The 18,115-nt window shown below is 36.7% G+C and overlaps 2 protein-coding genes across 2 annotated transcripts; both read right to left on the bottom strand.

The window, feature by feature from the left end:
- Positions 1-3,109: 3,109 nt before the first annotated feature.
- LOC116865285 (olfactory receptor 51F2-like) lies at positions 3,110-4,253 on the bottom strand. The gene is given in 3 exon segments (XM_032853563.1): positions 3,110-3,159; positions 3,162-3,589; positions 3,769-4,253. Coding segments are annotated over 3 exon segments (963 nt in total).
- A 10,039-nt stretch (positions 4,254-14,292) lies between these two features.
- LOC116865320 (olfactory receptor 51F2-like) lies at positions 14,293-15,237 on the bottom strand. The gene has a single exon (XM_032853590.1). It carries the CDS (start codon positions 15,235-15,237, stop codon positions 14,293-14,295), a length of 945 nt encoding a protein of 314 aa, XP_032709481.1.
- Positions 15,238-18,115: the final 2,878 nt, after the last annotated feature.

The following is an 18,115-nucleotide window of genomic DNA, read 5'->3' as shown; positions in this document are numbered from 1 at the left end:
CTGAAAAAAATCATACAGATTGTGCTGAATTAATAAGGGTTATTTTTCTTTGGAGACATGTCTAGAAAGAAGTTGCTGCAGCTGAGGTCGAAGAGGTTGATGGCTTTGTTCTTCTCTAAGATTTTGATGGAGTCCTATCTCACATTTAGGTCTTTCATCTATTCTTGAGTTTATCTTCATGTGTGGTATAAGAAAATGATCTAGTTTCATTCATCTACATGCGGCTATCCAATTTTCCCAACACCATTTGTTGAAGAGAATGTCCTTTATTCCATTGGATATTCTTTCCTTCTTTGTTAAGATTAGTTGACTATAGGGGCACCTGGGTGTCTCAGGGGGTTAAAGCCTCTGCCTTTGGCTCAGGTCATGATCTCAGGGTCCTGGAATCGAGCCCCGCATTGGACTCCCTGCTCAATGGGGAGCCTGCTTCCCTTCCTCTCTTTCTGCCTGCCTTTCTGCCTACTTATGAACTCTGTCTGTCAAATAAATGAAATCTTAAAAAAAAAAAAAAAAGATTAGTTGACTATAGAGTTGAAGGTCCATTTCTGGGTTCTCTATTCTGTTCCATTTATCTATATGTCTGTTTTTGTGACAGTACCATACTGTCTTGATGATTACAGCTGTGTAATAGAGGTCGAAGTCTGGCACTGTGACGCCCCAGTTTTGGTTTTCTTTTTCAATATTCCTTTGGCTATTCGGGCTCTTTCCTGGTGCTATATAAATTTCAGGATTCCTTGTTCCAGCTCATGAAAAATGCTGGTAGTATTTTGATAGGGATTGAAATGATTGTGTAGATTGCTTTGGGTAGTGTAACCATTTTAACAATATTCATTCTTCCAATCCATGAGCATGGAATGTTTTTCCATCTCTATGTGTCCCCCTCAATTTCTTTCATAAGTGTTCTATGATTTTTAAAGTATAGATCCTTTACCTCATTGGATTGGTTTATTCCTAGGTATTTTATGTTTTTTTGGTACAACTGTAAATGAGATTGATCCCTTAATTTCTTTCTTCTGTCTCATTGTTAATGTATAGAATGCAACTAATTTCTGCGCATTGATTTTATATCCTGTTGCATTGCTGAATGGCTGTATGAGTTCTAGTAATTTTGGGGTGGAGTCTTTTAGATTTTTCACATAAAGGATCATGTCATCTCGAAGAATAAGAGTTTGACTTCTTTGCAAATTTTAATGTCTTTTATTTCTTTTTGTTGTCTAATTACTGAGCCTAGGACTTCTACTACTATGTTGAACAACAGTGGTGAGAGTGGGCATCCCTGTTGTGTTCCTGACCTTAGGGGGAAAACTCTCAGTTTTTTGCCACTGAGAATGATATTCTCTGTGGGCTTTTCATAGATGGCTTTTTGGTTACTGAAGTATGTTCCCTCTATCCCCATACTGTGGACAATTTTAATCAAGAAAAAGGCAAGGAAAACAATGATAAAAATGAACTATTGGGACTTCATCAAGTTAAAAAGCTTTAACAGCAAGGGAAATAGTCAATAAAACTAAAAGGCAACCTATGGAATGGGAGAAGATATTTGCAAATGACATATCAAATAAAGGGCTATCATCCAAGATCTATAAGGAATTTCTCAAACTCAACACCCAAGACACAAACAATCCTGTCAAGAAATGGACAGAAGACATGAACAGACATTTCTCCAAAGAAGACATACAAATGGCCAATGAAACATGAAAAAAATGCTCAGTATTTCTTGGCATCGGGGAAATACAAATCAAAACCACAATGAGATAGCACTTCACACCAGTCAGAATGTCTAAAATTAACAAGTGAAATGAGGATGCAGAGAAAGGGGAACCCTCTTACACTGTTTTGGGAACAGAAGCTGGTACAGCCACTCTGGAAAACAGTATGGAGGATCCTCAGGAGTTAAAAATAGAACTACCCTATGGCCCATCAACTGCACTACTAGGTATTTACCCCAAAGATACAAATGTAGTGATCTGAAGGAGCACCTGCACCCCAATGTTTATAGCAGCAATGTCCACAATAGCCAAACTATGGAATGAGCCAAGATGCCCACTGACAGATGAATGGATAAAGAAGATGTGGCATATATATACAATTGAATATTTCTCAGCCATCAGAAAGATGAAATCTTACCATTTACATAGACATGGATGGAACTGAATGGTATTATGCTGATCAAAATAACTCACTCAGAGAAAGACAATTATCATATGGTTTCACTCATACAAGGACTATAAGCTAGCACATAGGGTCATAGGGGAAGGGAGGGAAAATGGAATGGTAAGTCATCAGAGCAGGAGACCATCCATGAGGGACCCTTAACTATAGGGAAAAAACTGATGGTTGCTGGAGGGGAGGTAGGTGGAGAGTCAGGTAACTGGGTGATGGGCATTAAGGAGGCACATGGTGTGATGAGCTTTGGATGTTATGCATAACTGATGAATTACTGAACTCTACATATGTAATCAATGATGTACTATATGTTTGCTAATTGAATTTAAATTTTAAAAAAAGAAGAGTTATTTTTCATAGGCTGCTTATGCTATAAATATAAATCTTCCCTGAAGAGTTGGGATAAAGTAAGAACACTTGACCAAAAAAGTTCAGATTACTGACAAAGCAGTAAAACATGTGTTGAAGATAATACTAGCTATTATATAAAAAGTTATGGAGGTCTGAGGCAGAGAAAAAGTAAAAATATTTGGGACAATTCCATAACCATGAGTAATGCCAATTTCATGTGCCAGATTTAGATGATAAAATTCAGTAATGGGCTATTGTCAACAAGCTTTTTATTCCTGCCTTCTTTTTAAAAATAAGCAAACAGAGTAACACCTCATTTGAAATCCAAACTGGGTCACCTTGGTTATCTAAGTAATTGAAGATCTTTTATCTCAAATGAATAAATGTTAATATCACTGTGGTTGTCTGAGGAAATAATAATAGATAAATGTAGCCTAAATTTTTCTTTTAGTTCATGGTCTTCTTACTTAAAGCTAAAGTGATCTTTTGAGAAGCTTTTATCCCAAACATAAGTCTCAGCACTTTAACTTCTATGAATGGCATTTTACTCACCTATACAATAACAAGAAATAGAAAAAAGTGAAAACCCCATCTATTCCTTTGTTGCACTGGGCTGGAGAACTTTTAGCACAGCCCTGCGTGTTTGGTCTTCACACTGTAGATGATGGGGTTTAGCACAGGGGGGATTAGCAGGTAGGCATTGGCAATCAGAGTATGTACATAAGGTGGAGCCTGTTTCCCAAATCTGTGTACAAAGGACAGACTAATCAATGGAATATAGAATACAGCAACAGCCCCAATATGTGAGACACATGTGCTAAAGGCTTTCTTTCTCTCTTCTGGGGATGCAATACTGAGGACAGTCTTAATGATTAAAAAATAAGAAAAAATAATGAAGATGGAGTCCACTCCAACAGTGGTGATCAGGGCTGTCAACCCAACTGCACTATTGATCCTGGTGTCTGTGCACGAGAGCTTCATCATGTCAGGGTGGAAGCAGTAGGAGTGGTGGAGCACGTGGCTGCGGCAGAAGGACAATCGTTTAAGAAGCAACACCATAGGATGGTGAGTGCTGTGAAGTGTGTAAACGTGGAGATTCACAGACCTGTACCCCTGGGGAAAAAAAATATATACATATATGTTTATAAAAAATAAAATTAAAAAAAAGAAAAAAAAGAAACAGCTACACACTGAAAAAAAAAACAAGTAAATAAATCTTTTTTTTTTAATAAAAAAAAAAAAAGAAGCAACACCATAGGAGTCTGTATTAGTGTCCCCCTGGTGATGATTGCTACTCCAATCTGTACTATTTTAAGGTCAGTTAAGATAGAGGCGTATCTAAGAGGACTAGAGATGGCCACAAAACGATCAAAGGCCATGGCCAACAGCACTGAGGATTCCATAACAGTGAAAATTTGAATGAAAAACATCTGTGATAAGCAGGCATTAAAGCTGATCTCCCTGGCATCGAACCAGAATATACCCAACATGGTGACCAGGGTGGATATGGACAGGCCGAGGTTGGTGGTGGACAATATGGAGAGGAAATAATACATGGGTCTGTGAAGGCTGGGCTGGGTGACATTGGCAAACAGGATCAGGCTATTTCCTGAGAAAGCAGTTATGTAGAGAAAGCAGAAGGGAATGGAGATCCAGGTGTGGAAGGCTTCCAGTCCAGGTACACCAGTTAGCAGGAAAATGATGGAAGAGGATGTGGTATTCTGTAAAGTTGACATGTTGAATTCAAACTGCAGAATCTTAAGCTGAACATCCTGCAATGATAAACTGTATTTCTTTATAATGAATTTGACTTAAAAGTAATTATTTCACCTAGTAAACATTTATAAAAGACAATATCTGCATTATAGAAAGAGATTATGAAGATTGTTTAAAAAATAAAGGAAAAAAACTAAGACCACATCTAATAAAGAAGCAGAAAACAGGAAATGAACAATTACTAAGGATACAGAATTTGTCTATAAACAAATCTAGCAATGACTTTCTTACTTAAATTCATTGTCTGTTAAGCAGATTGCACCCATCACTTCCTGACTTTACAAGGTATGCAGTCAATAAATACTTTATGAAATGTGTATATTGGGTTGTATGAAATCTTAGATGAACAACAAACTGTACATGCAGGGATTCTGATATAGTAAATAAAGTAAATTGGCTTCTGAGGGCCCAAAAAGAATGTTCTCTTCATTTCTTGGATAGTTTTTGAAGCAGGTTGATTATTTCCAGTCATAATAGCCTACATTTGTTGAGCCCCTACTATCTGTTAGTAGTTGTGATAGCATCCTATATGGACATACAATTTATTTGTAGTATCATAAATTGAACTGTATCTAATTAGCTTTCATATCACATAACTAATATAAGCCATCAAGACCAATACAAACAGAACTATTTGAGGATAAAGGGTCTCAAAAGTAAGTATTATGGATAATTTGATATTCTAGATTTTTATTTGGCATCACAAATCCATTTTTTAAGACTGCATATTCTACATGCTGATGCATTCAGAATATATATATATATATATATATATCAGCTAAGTTACCCACATGATAAGTTCCTAAATTATCTGTGCCCTGAACTTCTCCATCTCTAAAGTAATAATGACAGATATATCCCATAGAATTTTTATAATGATTAAATTAGTTAATGTATATGAAAATCTCTGGGGGTATTTTACTATGATATAAAAGTTATAATATAACTATTTTACTATGATATAAAAGTTATAATATAATAGATGTGGAAGAGGAAACAAAAGAAATTTTATACAATACTTTAATTTTTAAAAATATAATAGCTATTTTTATATCACTATGATATAAAAGTTATATTATAACTTTTATATTAAAACTTTTATATCATAGTGATATAAAAATAGCTATTATATTTTTAAAAATTAAAGTATTGTATAAAATTTCTTTTGTTTCTTCTTCCACATCTATTTGCATTCCACTCCCCCTTAGTAATGGGTCTTACTGTCTGAGCTGAGACAAAAGATGAAAATATTATCTAAGTCTGGTTTCGGCAAGTGACTACTGGTTAATAACTTCTTCATATGGTCCCTTCTTCCTCCACAGCTAAGATTTTCTTCTTCATTCTTACCTGATTCAGAAGAACTCTTGCTCACTTCCAAAGGAATCTTACCTACTATGTAGCCTCTAAATCAATTCTGGATATTTGTATAGTTTAACATTAAATTACTGAGTGCATGTTGTAAACCAATAGAGGGATACAGAACCAAAATAAACATGGCACTTGCCCTCAGAGATACTTAAGGAAGGATAAGATACTTAGAAAAACAAGAACCCAGTATGGAATTATTTTATCACCATCAAACTGTAAGGAATTTGGATGTTTTCTAAACACCAAACAAAATTTAAAAAAATACATAGATGCATTTCTGCACTGTCAAATAACCCCACCAATTTTCCTTCTTTATTAAAATTTGAATGTTTTCATTTGCACCATTACTACAGTCTATAAATATTTGAACTTCTTTCTCAACCTAACCATAACACTGCCTCCTTCCTGTTGCATGTATCTCTTTCCCTTTACCAACAACTTATTGAACATTTGTCTAGCCTCATTTCTCTCTTAAACACTTCACACCTATCACTGAAATTTGCTTTTTCTTGGACTGAAGCATACTCTGTTGCATTCTATTGCTGCATAAAAATCCTAGCACAAAGTCATGGTTTGACAGACATTCATTACCTCACATTTCAGCAAGTCAGACATCTGAATACAGCATCCACAGGGTCTCTGCTCAGGGTTTCTTTCAGCCAGGACTCTGTGCTCATCCAGAGGTCAGGATCTCTTCCAGACCCATCCAGGCTATTAGTAGCATGTTATTCCTTGTGGCATAGAATTGAGGTCTCCTGTCTCTGGCTGGCTGTGGACTAGAGGTTGCTCTCATCTCCTAGAGACTGCCCTCTACCCAGTCATGTGGACCTCTCACAACATGACAGGTGGCATCTTCCAATCCATCAGAGGAATCTCTCTGCTGCTTCTTGTCCCTTTTAAATGCTCACATGATAGGGCCAGGCCCACCAGATTAATCTCCCTTTTGATTAACTCTAAGTCAAGTCATCACAAACCCTAATGACATCTGCAAATTCTCTTTGCCATACATACAATGCAACATATCCCATCACATTCATAGGCCCACTCACACTCAAGGGGTGGGTTTCATACTGCTGTAATCATAGAGGACAGCAATTGTGAGGGCCCTTTTAGAATGCTGCTTACCACAACTATCTAGGCCAGCCAATCTACAAACTTTTTGAGTTTGACTTCTAATATGTCTTTTGACTGACCCATCCTTATCCTCCCACTTCTATCAACTCTATTGTAATAACAGTTTCATTAGTTTTTGCAGGAACTACAGCAATTTTCTCATATGTAATTTCCCCTCCCTGAGTTTTGAGTTGTTTACACACTTTCTCCTTATCGACGCCAGTATGATCTCTCAAAAATACATCTTCCTACAGAGTTCTTCATTGTCTTCAGCATGAAATCAAAACTCTTTCCCCCTTTACCACAAAAGTCAAGGATCTTCTCAATCTAACCAAAATCTACTTTTCCTGCTATCCAATCTCTTCTCTACCCAAGGGACCTTTTGATATGATCAGCCTGGACCTTTCCTACCTCACCAAACTACTAAATACAGCAAGTTCTTTCACAGTTCTTATAGTAAGAACCTTCACAAGCAAGTTCTTTCACAGCAAGTTCTTTCACGTATTTACTGGCTATACTAAATATAGCAAGTTCTTTCACACTGTGAAGACAACTTGCTTTATTAAATTTAATAAATGTATTAAACATAAATTTATGTTTAATTCATAAATCTCCCACTCTTCTTTGACTGAACCTAAATTCTTTAGACTTATTGTTTGTTCCATGGATCCATTCATAAGTTCAACATTAGTATATTATCTTTAGGATGCATTTTGTGGCATCACTTTGTCTACCTCAAGGTAGAGTGAATTACTTATTCCTCTGGAGTAACATTCTTTTTTTATTTATACATCTAGAATAGTGTTAATTCCATTGCATGATCATAAATTGTTTAAAAATGTGCCTCTCCAACTGAAATCAGCTACTGGGAGGTAGACCATTGCTTTCATCATTATATTCCTGTTACCATCCCCTGTATTTGCTGTGTGGGAAATCAACAGGTGTTTTTTTGATAAAAATTAAATCTAAAAGTTGTAAAGTGGTGAGAGATTCTGGAAATAAATCAGGATCTCAACACATTATAGCCTTTTGCATTTAATTCATGCTGTGTGGCCTCAAATTATTCAGGTGACTATTAGAAGAATCTCAGTGAGCTCTTTTGGTTCTATAAAATGAGTGTGAGAGTGTGTGTGTGTGTGTGTGTGTGTGTGTGTGTGTTGGGTTTTTTTAATGAAATACTTATGCTACTATTTTACGGTAATCTTCTATATGCCTCCCTCATTTCTTGATAGTAATTCTCTCATATAAAAACAATATTCCAGTCCCATTTTAAGAGCATTCTGCAGGTCTTGTGCAGGACTGCCTTGAGTTAATTTTCTCCTCTGATTACAGAAAGTCAGTAATATGGTTGCAGGGTAAGGTAGGTCTAGTTTCAAATGTTGGCTCTGCTACCAGCCAGCTGAGGTTCTTCAAAGAAGCATTTCATATTAGGTTCTGCTTCTGTAAAATTAAGTTCACCAACAGCATTAACTGTAAGGTTTAAGTGAAATAGCATTTGTGAAGCATTTCACCTGTTATCTAGTATGGGAAGCATTTAACAATGGGAATGAGGTTGGTAAATGGGGATGGGGTGGTGAGTGGTAGCAGCTATAACAGCTGTACTTAGACTATGATTTTGAAATGTAGCACAACTAACCAGAAAACTCACAACAGCAAGGACATGCCAACAACCTGCTCCAAGCATCAGGATATGTGGTCCACAGGTCAACTAAACCCCAACAGTTAGAATATAATTTACCTGAATAGAGATTTCAGGGAAAATCTTTTCGTAGTTTTCCTGAGACTCCCAGGAGAGTTCTTTGCAATTAATTAGATCTTCCTCATTCTGAAGGAAACCAGTGTGTGTAAAGTTTGATGTCTTCCCTAAATGTGGCAGTTTTACTTACAAAGAATGGAGCTTGTTCTTTCACACCCTGTTTGCAGGAAAAGGGCTTGAGGAGCTGTGGAGGCTTTCTCCTCAGGGATAGATAGCATATATAAGGATCCATGACTCAGGCTGCATGAAATCTCCTAATCAGAAAACCCCTGGTAGACTTTCTTTGGCTCCTAGAGTATAAAGTTTCCCAAGGGTTCATTCTACCTCATGACTTCACTCCCTTTCTACTTTACGACACCTACGTTTCTCATCTCCATGCAAGGACTAGTATTATAGTGTCTTGACCTTGTATTATGGTAAAATTTTGCTAGAGGTAAGTTTGTGAGTAAAAATTCCAAAACAAAACACCTGCTATATGTACAAGCTCATTTCTCTCCCTACCTTACCTCCACACCCAGCAGATGAATGTACCTTCCTCCAATATCAGTTGGGTGGATTTTGTATATTTTTTAATTTTTAAAGATTTTATTTATTTATTTAACAGAGAGAGAGAAATCACAAGTAGGCAGAGAGGCAGGCAAAGAGAGAGGGGGAAGCAGGCTCCCTGCTGAGCAGAGAGCCCAACATGGGGCTCAATCCCAGGACCCTGAGATCATGACCTGGGCCAAAGGCAAAGGCTCAACCCCCTGAGCCACCCAGGCTCCCCAATTTTGCACATTTTTAAGAGACTTCTTCATCCATGGTGGGAAAAAAGCTTCATTGAGTCCCTCATAGAACACTTGAAGTATCCATCACATTCCAGGGTTTTGTACTGATAATACAAAAAATACAACAGAGTCACTTTCCCCAGGGCTCACAAGTCAGTGAGAAAAGAGGCATCAAAATCACTGATTACAATAGGGCATAATTACAATGAGACCACAGAAGAAAGAGCATGTATTATCCAGGTCATCACCTGGTCTGTCTGGATACATGGGAGAAGAGAGCACAGGAAAACCAGGAGTGATTGATAATATGGTCGGCACATGTGAAGAACAAGCGGGAGAGCAAGTGGCAAGTACAGCTAAACAGGGAGGCAGAAGCTATACCACAGAAGATTTTACAGGCATTCTCAAGCCTTTGAATCTAACCAACATAAAAGACATTGCACAGTATGGAATTTAATCTTTGTCCTTCCCTAGAAAAATGCATTTCTACATCCTTGAGAAGCAACTGAAGATTTCAGGCATCTTGTTGGAGGTTACATAATATATTGTAGTTCCCTGCTTGATACAATATCAACCTGAATGATACAAATCTTAAATTTTACATCTAAGCCACAATACATCAGTTTTAGTGAAATATCAATTATGAACATTCTCAAACAGAACCTCAATGTGCTCATGTGGTTTTGGCAGAACACTCAGTCGCTCAATCTTTCAAATTCTTCATCAGATGAGCCAGACTATTATTTTCAACGTTGGCTCAGACAGTCATGGACAAGCATTGTTTCATAAGTCTATAAACTAAAGAAAAAGCTGTGAAAATATATAGAGCTCTGTATTTGATGATGCTGAATTCACAGGAAAACACAGCTAAAAAGGAATGAAAAGTATTGTCTGTAAGATTAAAAAAGAAAAAAGTAGACTTTAGGTACTTTTCTGTGAATTATATCACTTTATAAAGAAGGGAAAGAAATATACTTTGAATTTTATTAGTGTACGTATAACTACTGCATGCAAAGGGATATGTAATTTCTTATTGAAGCATAAGTCAACATGGTTGCTTTTCTAAAAACATTTTCTAATACATTTACGTTTTTAAAATTTGAAAATACGGTTTCCCAATTTACATTCTCACAAACAGTGCATGGGGTGGAAGGGTCCTTTCTTTCCAACAAGAAACACGGGGTGGAGGGGTCCTTTCTTTCCAACAAGAAGCATGGGGTGGAGGGGTCCTTTCTTTTCAACAAGAAACACTTGTTTCTTGTTTTCTTATTTTAACCATTCTAACAGGTATGAGGTGGTCTCTCATTGTGATTTTTTTCTTTTCTTCTTTTAATTTAATTTTATTTTTTCAGTGTTCCAAGATTCATTGTTTATGCACCACACCCAGTGCTCCATGCAATATGTGCCCTCCTTAATACCCACCACCAGGCTCACCCAACACTCCACCCTCCTCTCCTCCAAAACACTGTTTGTTTCTCAGAGTCCACAGTCTCTCATGTTTCATTTCCCCAACTCACTTCTCCTCGCCTTCTCCCAATGTCCTCCATGTTATTCCTTATGCTCCACAAATAAGTAAAACCATATGATAATTGACTTTCTCTGCTTGACTTATTTCACTCAGCATAATCTCTTCCAGTCCCATCCATGTTGGTACAAAAGTTGGGTATTCATCCTTTCTGATGGAGGCATAATATTCCATTGTATATATACACCATATCTTCTTTATCCATTCGTCTGTTGAAGGGCATCTTGGCTCTTTCCACAGTTTGGCAATCGTGGCCATTGCTGCTATGAACACTGGGGTACAGATGGCTCTTCTTTTCACTACATCTGTATCTTGGGGGTAAATATCCATTAGTGCAATTGCAGGGTCATAGGGTAGCTCTACTTTTAATTTCTTAAGGAATCTCCACACTGTTTTCCAAAGTGGCTGCACCAACTTGCATTCCCACCAACAATGTAAGAGGGTTCCCTTTTCTCCACAACCTCTCCAACACTTGTTGTTTCTTGTCCTGTTAATTTTGGCCATTCTAACTGGTATAAGGTGGTATCTCAATGAGGTTTTGATTTCAATTTCCCTGATATAATGATTTTGATTTGCATTTCCATTATAATGAGTGATGTGGAACATCTTTTCATGTGTCTGTTGGTCATCTGTATGTCTTCTTTGGGAAAATGTTTATTCAGGTCCTCCACCCATTTCTTAACCAGATTGTCTGGAAAATAGTATTGAGGTTCCTCAAACAGTTAGAAATAGAAATAACATGATCCAATAACTCCATTATTGGGTATCTACCCAGAAATAATGAAATGCTAACTCAAAAATATACATGCACCCCTATGTTTACTGCAGTGTTATATACAATAGCCAAGGTATGGAAACAACCTAAGTGTCCATAAATAGATGAATGGATAAGGAAAATATGGTATGTACACACGCTAAAATATTACACAGCCTTACAAATGGATGAGATCGTGCCATTTGAGACAACATTGATGGACCTAGAGGGTTTTCTGCTAAGTGACATAATTCAGACTGAGAAAGGTAAATACCATATGATTCCACTCGTAATGTAATTTTAAAAAAATTAATAAGCCAACAAAAAGAAAATTAGACCATAAATACAAAGAACAAACTGATGGTTGGCAGAGGGAAGTTGAAGTGGGTAATTGGACTAATGGGCAAAGGGGAAAGGTAAATACAGCCTTCCAGTTATGGAATGAGTAGGTCAGAGGAATAAAAGGCACAGCATAAGGATTACAATCAGTGATATTGCAATGGCAATTAACAGGAAAGATGGTAGCTATATTGTGGTAAACATAGGATAATGTATAAACTTGTCAAATCGCTAAGTTGTACACCTGAAACTAATGTAATATTGTGTGTCAACTATACTCAGAGAAAAAAAAATATGGTTCCTTACCTTCAAAGTTCTCCATTTTCAAGACTTCCTGAGAATTTTAATTTCTTGTTTATAGTTTTATTGTTTAGAATTGAATGTGTATTATACCTCCTCTATTAAACAGTACGTTTCTAGGAGCTCTATTTTTCTCTTCATGCTAACAGCTTCCTGAGTTGTTGATATTCCCTTTAATTCAGGTCCTTCCTCCAAAAGAGAGATATCCCATTCATGATTCCTCTTAGTATCTGCTTCAATATTTTATCCAGTCTCATTCAAAAGAAACAACTGGCTAAACATTACTTCAATTTAGATATGTTTAGTCAGATTGTTACTCCTTAAAAATAGAGACTATGTTTTCATTTTTCACTGTTTTAACACCAGTACCTCCCATAGTGCTTGCCAAATTATGTAAGCCTAAATTATGTAATGCCTAAATTATGTAAGAAGAATATTTGCAAAGTTATGTAAAAATCAAGTTAATTCAATAAGCATGTATTAAATTAGCTATCATTAAGTACTACACTTGAGTCTGTGCATGATATATCAATCCCAAAGTATCCTGCCTATTTTCAAAAATTTTTAAGTCAGTCAGGAAAGACGGACTTGATTGCCTATAAGACAATGATTTACTTAAAAAAAAAAGACAATGATTTATTAATGGTAAGTACAAGAAAGAAAAAAGCAACTAGAAGAAGAAAAAAAAATAGGTGAATATTTCATTCATGGAGAGCAAAATGATCTTAGATAAAAGGCAAGGAATTTATGGTGTTTTTTTTCCAAAAGACTAAACATCCTGAGGAATGTTATTCTAACATGCATGATAACCTGTAGGTAGCTTGTTAAAATGCAAATTCGTGGGCTCCACCTAAAGAGTTTCTGACTTAGTTCCAGGTTGGGGTTGAGGACATTAAGTGGTTCTGATGCACTGCTTTTGGACCACAGTCAGTATAGTGATGGACAAAAACAGGAAGTGGATGTCATATTATAAATCAATAGTATAGAAGACAGATTATGAAGACCGATGGGAATGAGGATGCAATGGAAGATAAAAAACAAATTGTTGTGTTTTGAAGTGGGTGTCAAATGGAAATCAATTATTTCATTACCTGAAAAATTTTTAAAGCTCATTATTATGCATTTATAAAGAAAATATAAAGAAAGTATAAAGAAAATATAAACAAGCCAATCTCCAAGTATCAAAAAAGAAGCACTCTGACATTTGGAACATGTCTATTCATACTTTCACAATGTATATGTGTGAATGGGCATGTGTGTACGTGTGTGTATATTCAGATGAAACACAGACACAAACAGTGGTAAATAGGCTCTATACTAATCTATCTTTTCTCTTAATAATGTATCATTTATATCTGTATCAGTATTTAGCTTGCTGCATGATAGTTTATATTTTATTTAACCAATACCTTAATTATCTAAGCAGTTTCCAAAGTTTCATTGCACTGAATAATGATATCTTGAACATCACAATACATCTTTGTCCACTTTCCCCCCATTAGATACATATTACATATTTTGAAGCATAAATCACTGGCTATTACATAATTAACTTTTAATACATTTACAAAAGGGACCTGAATAACTCTTCTAAGAATGAGGAAAGTATGTTTTTCATTTAATTTCTTTTTGTTTTCTATGCTTATTCATGTTCTGTAGTCATGTATAGTCTATTTGGGGAAATAATAATCATTACCAATAAGTTATTAGAATTACCATTAACTTAGGGCTTCCTACTGATGTAAATGATATCAGACATCCCTTGAATTGCTATACCTTAGATGATGTAAGACTTTTTAAACTGTAAAGTCAATTATGGCTTCATTTGTCCATTTTGTAGACATAGTTTCACTATAGTCCTATTCTGTGCCAGCTGAAGCATTTGTGACAAGGCTAATGGTACACAAGATAGAGTCCCTATCTCCAAAAAATCCATACTCTAGAACTTGGTAAATAACAAGTTATTGCATCATCAGAATAGAATGAAAGCTTTTGTAAATAGGCTCTTTCAATTCTAACAAATTGTCAAATATGAGTCAGGGAGACCATGAAAAGAAAAGACAAAATGAAAAAATCCCTAAATGAACTTCGAGGAGAATATTTTGAGCATGGCTTTGCGAATTTGCTTGGTCTTCACACTGTAGATTATGGGATTCATCACAGGAGGGATGAGCAGATAAACATTGCCAATGAGAGTATGCACAAGGGGAGGGGCATGCTTCCCAAATCTGTGCACGAGTGACAAGCTGACCATGGGGATGAAGAAGATGGCAACAGCACTTATGTGTGAAACACGAGTACCAAAGACCTTTTTCTGTTCCTCTGGGGAGGCGATACTGAGCTCAGAGTGGATGATCAGAACATAGGAGAGGAGGATCAAGACAGAGTCTGTGCCAGCAGTAAAGATGACAATGGCCAAACCAAATGCACTGTTGATCTTGGTGTCTGTGCATGAAAGCTTCATCACATCAGGGTGGAAACAATATGAATGGTGCAGAACATGGCTATGGCAGAAGGACAGACGCTTTAGAAGTAGGAGTAAAGGCACTAGAGCCATTGTCCCTCTAATAACAATGGCAAAGCCCACTTTGATGATCCTTGAACTGGTTAAGATTGTAGCATATCTCAGCGGGTTACAGATGGCAATGAAGCAGTCAAAGGCCATCGCCAGGAGTACTGAGGATTCCATGAATGTGAAACCATGGATAAAGAACATTTGGCCAATGAAGGCATCAAAACTGATTTCTCGAGCATTGAACCAGAAAATACACAGCACAGTGACCAATGTGGAAAGGCACAGCCCTAGGTCCATGAAGGATAGCATGGAGAGGAAATAGTACATGGGTTCATGGAGGCTCAACTCAGTGAGGATGACAACCAAGATCATGCCATTCCCAGAGATGGCAATGGTGTAGAGACAACAAAAAGGGATGGAGAGCCAGGCATGATAAGTTTCAAAACCAGGGATGCCAGTAAGGAAGAAGACTGCAGGGTAGAAAATGCTTTGATTGAAGGATGCCATGATGAGTGAAGGAAGCAATTTCCCTGGAACAAAGGACCATACCCTGTAAAGTAGGCAAGAAAGATGTTTTCACTCTCTTCTACATATCATACAATTTAGGATTGCTAGTGAACCTTGTCTTGTCTTCAGTGGAAGTGTATACCCAGTTATCCTTTTCCTAGATTTAGAATTGATCTTGCATGAACTAGCAAAAGAGACAGAACATTAAATTTTATGAGGACACCTGGGTTTTAGCAAGAGTAACATGTTATATCTAGGCTTCAATATATTTCCATATATATGTATATAAAAGAGGAGGTTAGAGTAGATAACAGTAACAAATTTTCCAGCTCTATGATTCCAGGTACATGGAGAGACAGGACATTTCTGTGTAACCCTGGGACAATACAAAAGGCAATTCAGCCTGCTTTTCTTCACTTCTCAGTTGCCCTTAAGAAGTCCATTAAGGGACATCTGGGTGGCTCAGTGGGTTGAAGCCTCTGCCTTCAGCTCAGGTCATGATCGCAGGGTCCTGGGATTGAGCCCCACATCAGGCTCTCTGCTCAGTGGGGAGCCTGCTTCTCCCCTCCTCTCTCTCTGCCTACTTGTGATCTCTGTCAAATAAATAAATAAAATCTTTTAAAAATTAAAAAAAAAGTCCATTAAGATGGGACACCTGTGAGGCTCAGTTGGCTAAGCATCTGCCTTCAGCTCAGGCTATGATCCCAGAGTCCTGGGATCAAGTCTTGTGTTGGGCTCCTTACTCAGTGAGGAGTCTGCTTCTCCCACTGCCTGCCATTCCCCCTGCTTGTGCTTTCTCTATCCCTCTCTCTGACAAATAAAATACAAAAAAAAAAAACTTTTTAAAAAAGGAAGTCCATTAAGACTTATAAGTCCTTATGCACCCAATGAAAATAGGATCACAAAGATAGTACTAACATCTTCTAGAAAAATATCACTGATCAAATTAATGTACAACAGTTATTAATGAAAACTACTACAGAAGAACAAATTCAGTCTGGCAAACAGACTGCAATGGGTGACAGTTGATAAAAGTACTTCATTATTTAGGTGTTAGCTATTAATCTGGTATTATTTAAAGGAAATTTTCCCTTAAGAAATATGACCCAAAGTTAACCTTACAAGAACAAAGGAACTAACCGCAGACTAACAGATAATAATTGGAGCAGAATTACCTGATTAAGATTCTTGATAGTCCATTATTGCCAAAGGATAAGGAAATGAATGGAAGGGTTGGGGGTGTGGTCCCTCAGAAACCCTCACGAGTCTGGATTCATCTACATTCCAGTGGGGGATGATGACTGTGAAGCATCTCCTCTCTGAGGATATGAGCATGTCACCCAGATCAAAACATCTGTAGGATTAAAGAAGTTCCACTATACTGATTCTTGTCCTAAGTTTCCTGACACCCTGTTTTTATCTACAGAAATAATGCTCAGTTTTTAAGGTATATGCTCCTCTTTTATTCATTGATGTATGTATTCAATCAACAAATATTTAAATATCTACAAATTGTCAGTGTCTACTGTGGACAGAAGTAGAATTAGATCTGGTACTCCAAGAAGGTCTGTCCATAACTCTGGGGAAGAACATACCTAAGTGTAAGTCAACTTGATGAGTTTCATTCTAACTGTTGTATGAACAGGCACTGGCTTTGACTAGACTGGGAATAATTCATTACGTGAAGACAGCATTTGAAGAGAAGAAAAGAAACAAATGTTCAATACAGGAAGCCTCTTGAGAACTCAAACACACAAAAAAATTAATGATTAGAAAATTTGAATTGAGGGGCAATGTATAATAAAATAAAATCCATGAGTTTTGTGTCAATATTTGGACCTCGGAAGACAAACCTGACTTTTTCCTGTGACTTACATGTAAGAATTAGAATATGTACTTACCTTTGCTTTCCCATCAAAGGGACTCCTGCCTTGATAATAAGGCTTATGAGTTGTCACAGGAGCAGTGAAAAGGAGGTCAGAGGAAAAGCCCTAGAGAATAGCAGTATTTTTAAAAAAGACAAGTGGCACCTAGTGATGAGACTACAGAGGCATGCCACTAAGGTGAAAATAACCCCAGGAAAGAAAAGCCTTGTGTTCTCAGACCTCTGACCTCAGAGCCAGGAAAAATGCCTGGCACAACAGTTTCTAAGAGTATCTGTTCAATGAATGAATTCATTGTATCTGATAATAGTAATAGACCTTAAACAATTAACAACAGGCATATATGGTGATTCCTGACAGACAGCCCCTTCAAATTATGAATAAAGTTCATAACAATATTGGCATATATTAAAATAGGAGATCAGCTAACATTTTTCTGATTAATCTGGTATTCATTCTTGGTACTTGGAATTGCTCAAAGACAGACCTGGTGATAAAAATAAATTTTTCTATGTGAAGTTGTAAGGACCTTTAAGTCATATCCTCTTTGTTTTGAAGATGAGGAAGCAGGTTCTCAAGTTAATGATCTTTTTATTATAGTTAAATGAATTAAGAGATTGCAGTGGATTATCTAAGAATCCAAACTAGCCTTCTATGTAATAAAAATAATAATGTATTAAATGCTTACTGTGTAACAAACAATTTACTTCATTGTATCTCTTTCTCTGAATCTTCTATCCACTGCTTTGCATACTTCTAATGGTTTCTTTTTTCAAAGGGAAACAGAGCAGGACTATTCTACTGCAGGGAACTCCATTAGTAAAGTTTGTGGGAAAAGAATAGCTTTTTTTAAAAGTCTATGAGTATTAAACCCCCTTGGGTCCTCTTGCACTAAAACTAATGAGTAAATATTAAATAAGCATTCATGGAAAGATATAGCTAAATGTCTCTTTCTCCCCAGTGGAGAAGTCTTCCAAGACAAGACAAGGGCTTGT

Source organism: Lontra canadensis, unplaced genomic scaffold (genome assembly GCF_010015895.1).
Source record: "Lontra canadensis isolate GAN:19392208 unplaced genomic scaffold, GSC_riverotter_1.0 scaffold7, whole genome shotgun sequence".
Lineage (NCBI taxonomy): Eukaryota > Metazoa > Chordata > Mammalia > Carnivora > Mustelidae > Lontra > Lontra canadensis.
This window is presented reverse-complemented; position numbering and strand designations above follow the sequence as displayed.